This window comes from Azolla caroliniana, unplaced genomic scaffold (assembly GCF_043228905.1).
Source record: "Azolla caroliniana isolate FFs.n. ecotype wild unplaced genomic scaffold, voAzoCaro1.0.p SCAF_11, whole genome shotgun sequence".
Classification (NCBI taxonomy): domain Eukaryota; kingdom Viridiplantae; phylum Streptophyta; class Polypodiopsida; order Salviniales; family Salviniaceae; genus Azolla; species Azolla caroliniana.
In genome coordinates this window covers 9909051-9914738 of record NW_028230446.1, presented here as the reverse complement: position 1 = coordinate 9914738, position 5688 = coordinate 9909051, and the positions used below count along the sequence as shown (strand labels likewise).

General features: G+C 36.7%; 1 protein-coding gene across 1 annotated transcript; it reads left to right on the top strand.

Annotated features, from left to right (window-relative positions):
* Window positions 1–323: 323 nt before the first annotated feature.
* Window positions 324–2505, top strand: LOC147857734 (uncharacterized). The gene is made up of 3 exons (XM_087326688.1): window positions 324–1485; window positions 1930–2036; window positions 2138–2505. The coding sequence occupies exons 1-3, from the start codon at window positions 637–639 to the stop codon at window positions 2205–2207; spliced, it is 1026 nt and encodes a 341-aa protein (XP_087182814.1). The 5' UTR covers window positions 324–636; the 3' UTR covers window positions 2208–2505.
* Window positions 2506–5688: the final 3183 nt, after the last annotated feature.

The following is a 5688-nucleotide window of genomic DNA, read 5'->3' as shown; positions in this document are numbered from 1 at the left end:
GAAGAGAAAAATGAGTGTGTGTGTGTGAGCAGTTATATATATATATATTGTATATATATTATGTATTGCATAATTTGTATATGTATGTATATGTTTGTGGGTGGTTTTGACACTTCTCTCCTCTTCTTTTGCCTTTTTTTGAAAAATAAAAAACAGAGGAGAAAGCAGAGTCTTGTTTCCCTCTCTCTTCTTGTTGACACTGATTGTTTTCTGTGTATCCACCAGCAGCAAGCAATCTTAAAACTTTAAGGTTTCACCATTAAATTAGGGTCTCAATCCCAACAACAGGCATAAATTCTGACACACAATAGAGAAGAGAGAGAGAGAGGGAGAGAGAGAGAGAGAGTCTTTTTGAAAGCTTCAAACTTTCATACCCTGATCCGACAGAAGAGGCACTCTGAAACTCTCAAAACATACACCAATCTCTTTTTGAAGCCCCCAAAAAATTTCGATAGCTCCAGCTTCTAGCTTCCATCATCGCTCTGAAATTCTAACAGACGTATCCATTGGAGCCGTTAGCTGCATATATGTATGAGGTAAGCACTGATAGATCCAGCTGTGGAGATGAGTTAATCATTTGAAACTTTCTTTCAAGGTCTTTCTTCTTCCTTTTGCAAGAATTGTTAGCGAGAAAGAATGATGAGTTTTCGGACAGAATGTGGTCATGAGGATGATGGCAATACCATGGTTCATGAAAATGAAAATGATGGATGTACCATGGTTCAGGATGATGATGTGCATATCATATCTCATGGTGGTGAGGATGATGGCAATGGGCGTACCATCATTCATGATAGACATACCTCTTCTCAACAGACCATGTTTCATCATGATTATGGGCATACCATGATTCATGATGATGATGGGCATGCCATGTTTCATGATGAAGATGAAGATGATGATGGTGGGCATTATGTGGAACTTTGGCTTCCTGGATATGCAAGCCATATGTCCTCCTTAAGCCTAGGAATGTCGTCTTCATCTCATGATCATCATCAGTATGGTAATGATTATGCCGAGAAAGGAAAATTCGACCGCCTTCTAGAGCTTCAGAAACTCTATGAAAACATGTCTGAAAGTTCTTATGACCTCTCTCTCAAAGACATAGTCGATCCTTCCTACACCATCAGTGGAAACCTTAAAGCCATCATCGGGGAAGACGATCTCAACTCTCACTCACAAGACAAATCTTTGAATTCTACAGGGAAAAGAAGGAGCATCTTTCCTTCCTCATTCCATCGGAAAGTCTCCTTCGACTTCTCTTTCTGTGGCCTAAGGCACAAGAAGCCGATGCGAACTCGGCCTAACCTGTCGGCCCCGAAGGGGTTCTTGAAAGACCATTTCACATCGAAGCCTTATTTGCATATTCAGGATAGTGGGAGGAAACATGAAACTAATTATGGCTTCGCAAAATCGAAGGTCCACCCGACCAATGAATGCTCGACTTGTTCCTCTTACACCGTCTTCTTCAAATGCCGTTGCTTGGTAAGCTCACTTTCATCCTTGTAATTCTCGAATCAATGGGAGATTGGCTTCTTTGATTCACATTTTATTGGAAGATGTGGGGTTCATATGAAAGGTAATATATTTTAGTAAAAGATTATGGGTATGTGTACATGAGTTAGCGTGGATCGAGTGTGTCCACTTGAGTTAGGGTTGATTGAGTTTGTTCACATGAGTTAAAACACTGTTTTTGACAACCTGACATGAAAGTAAAGTACCCAGAACATTTTCTCAAACTAAGCTCTGGGAATTGAGTAGATCTTTTAAGAAAGGAAAACTTTAAAATGGTAACATATATGTCACCTTGTTGGTTTGAAAATCTTCCTACCACAATTACTGCTTTTGTGTGAAGAGCAAAATTTGATAAAACAAATGAGTTAAATCTGTGCTCGATTTTGACGAATCCCTCATGTATAAAAATCCCAGGCATGTGGAAAGATGTATTGCAGCAATTGTGCAAAACATTACATGGAGAGCGTCTTAGATGGCAGGAAATGTAAAGACACATGCAGCGATCGACTTTCGAGCAAGAGGTAAATAATGCCAGGCTTTGCACAACTCAATTTATCTCTTTGTGTCAAGAATCGGGGAATTGATCGCAACCAAACCAATCATGAATAAATTGCATTAACAGGATGATGTCAAGGAGAATTGCAAGTGGATATTGGTGCTTCTACAGCCCAAATGATATGTATGAAGGGTGATGATGAAGGTATGGAGAGGCAGTGCAAAGCATTGGAAGATGGATGTTCATTTAAGTTCTCTTCTGGTCAATGCTGCTACATACATTAGGATGTATAAAAAAGAAAAACTTTCTCTTTGTGTGTGTTAGCCTGTAACTTAGATAAGTCACATTCGAGTGAATGAGTGAGTGAGTGAAAGTGTGTCTCATTTCAATGTATGTCTGCGTGTTTTGTGCGACCAACATGTGATTTCCAGTCTGAAATGGATGACTTGTAAGATCTTATTCGCTCCAAGTAAGCTTCAAATTTGTGTGTGCCATTTGAATGTATACTACGTCAAAACTTGCATAAACTTTGTTATGAAGTCGACCAACCCTAAACCCTAAACTTGGTTATTCTCTCATTCTAAGGGTTCAAACTTGTGTCTCTCATTGGATTATGTTTCTACATCTTTGAGGAACATGTAATGGGATTTGAAGAGATTTATATGTAGGGTTTTTTTTTTCCAAAAAAATTACTACCCATTAGTTAGGAAGAAATACAGGATATTGTAAGATTAGATTTATATGTAAGATATTGTTCACTCTCACTAAGGCTCAAAATTGCCCATTATTTTAAGACATTCGCGCATTTAAGGCAAACGTGATACTGGTTTGAAGTGGATGTTATGCAAGGTGTTATTTGCTCTTAAGAGGGTTCAAATTTGTTCCAACCAAGTCCTTGTTTTCGTAAAAACTAATGTGTCCTTGTCATTTGTTCTCTTGTGCTTAACATTCCTTTCCCCCCCTTATCTCAATGCACGTGTTTGACTCTACACCATTCAGGGGCCACATGCGTCGTTTAATTCACATCCTTCGTGAGTTTTCAAAAGGGTAAATCTCTATGGTGAAACAAGGAAAGCATGGCATTCTTGAGGATTTTGAATGAGCTGCAATAACATACGTTTGTGGTATCACATTCTAAAAGAGTTCAAATAAGTGTGTTGTGACATTCTTTATCTCATTGAACATCGAGAGAAGCCAATCTAGCAATGGTTTTTTTTGTTAGGGTGATATTGTAATTTAAATTGCTACAATAAACCCACATATATGAGTTTTATAACACTCCTCTCTCTCTCTCTCTCTCTCTCTCAAATTTGAATCCTAAATTTACAAAGTTTGAGAATAGAACAAAGTACTAAAGAAAGAGTTATGAAAGTCGCTCTATGCCAAGTAAATTGTGGGAATGATATAACTTATGAACAATGAGGTGGAACCTTCTATTGGCTGTACAATGACTTACAAGTCAACAATGTAAATGAAGAAAAGGCGAGAATGAAGTGACAAAGAAGGGAGCCTTCCTTTCCCGAACAAACTTCGACAAACTTGTAGAAAAAGTGTCTCTTTAAATTTGTATGTATCAACTCACTTCATCTTATAGCTAAGATTTACAATGTAGATTATATCTCATGGCAAGTATTTACGAGCATCAATTCATCCAAATATTGTACAATCAAATACTAGAGGCAATGTTAAAGCTAACATCTTGATGATGACTATCAAACTCTTAAAAAAGAAACATAGATAAAGTTCCTCTAGAATACCTCTAGTTGTGAGTATAAATACAAGGTGTAATAGCTAACCCTCATATGACAAATTGAACATCTACCTTATGTCTCAACCAAAAGCATTTTTTACTAAAATCTTTATGGAGGCTTGAGAAGGAGAGGGATGCACTAACAAACCATACAAATTATACAATATTATCATAAGCTTGACAAAAACATGTTCAAAAAATCTATCGCATCTAACATGAGTAGGAGTGGCACATGTTGTGTGTGAGGTTCTTCTCTCTATCCGCACAAAGTAGAACAAGAAAGAGACTATAATTTTTTGTTGTAGTTATAGAGTATAAGAGCGACAACCATTAATCAAGATCCCACACTTGATATCTATGTGGTGGTCCCATTTGAATCTAAAGTCATCAACTCAATAATTTTTAATAAATCAACTTTGGATCTATTGAATGTTATGTTTTGACTGCGCAAATATAGGTTCATGATAAAGAACCATGGTGTTAGCCATCACTCTAGTATGAAAATTATACGCATACTCATATCAAGTATCAATTATGAACACAAATAGGTGGAAATATACAAGCATTGTAGTTTGTCTCATTGAATAAACCCCACGATCTAGAGGAGACATCTATATGTGGGGCTTCTTTTCATAGCGACGATATTCATATTCTCAACGCCACCTCATTAGTGCAGGAGACGTTGAAACATAGCATTAACTAAGAAATGATTCCAAGCTTCCTTACGAAGGAAAGAGTCCATGAAGAAGAAGGTTTAGAAAAAGAGCTTGACTCCAAATCTCAAGATCTTGAACTTCACGTATACCTTGTGGTTTTGGGAAAATCACTCTATGTCAAGACTTGCGAGCATGAGTAAAATGCAACTCTAAGATCCAGAAGGTGCAACAACAAAAATAACTTGAAAACCAAGATTGTTACAAAATTTGGTCCAACATAAACCATGTACATCTATCTAACACATGCCATGTGATGGTTCCAATACCAACAGAGAAAGATAAGCATTTCCTCCTCTCAATGCAACTATAATTAACAATCCAAATGTATCCAAAGCAAGCATAGGTATGAAGTACAATGGAAAAGCCATGGTTAACATATAGTAGAGCATCATTCACAAAATTCCGAGTTTTAAATTGATACAAGATATGAAAAAATAGTTTGGAAGATAGAATGCATAACACTTGCTTCATGTTGCAATGATAACTTCCTCCATAAATGAGGTTTTTTTGTAGCACAAGTATCACAACTTGGGAAACATATGGAGGCTCACATTTCACACATTATATTACATGTATAGCAACAAAGTACAAAACCATCTTCTTTTCCGAATGGGAAATGTCAATCACTAATACTTGCTAGAGCTTGTTGTGTTGTCTAATGTTCCCAAGTATCACAACTTGGGAAACATATGGAGGCTCACATTTCACACATTATATTACATGTATAGCAACAAAGTACAAAACCATCTTCTTTTCCGAATGGGAAATGTCAATCACTAATACCTGCTAGAGCTTGTTGTGTTGTCTACTGTTCACACCATTGCTTATGTGCGACTTAGCTCACATTCTCTTGGATAGGATTTGACGCGTTGAAACACAAGTGAGGAGACTTTTCAAATGTGCATATTTTTCCTAAACAAGTTCACATCATTAACTTCTTCCATAGGCATGTACTTCCCAAGACTCATGACTCATTCAAGTGAGCACAAGAAAATAATTCTCTCTTTGATAAATAGAAAAGAGGCTTCCATTGGGGAATTTTTGGAATTGAATTTTGCGAAAATTTCAAAATTCAAGTACCACAACAATAAATTTAGCCATCCTTGGGCTATGAATTTATGAAATCCTCATACTGAGATATTCAAATGATAAGTCATATACTATCATTATCATAACATATCAATTAAACTGTTTGTCATGCCCATAATAGA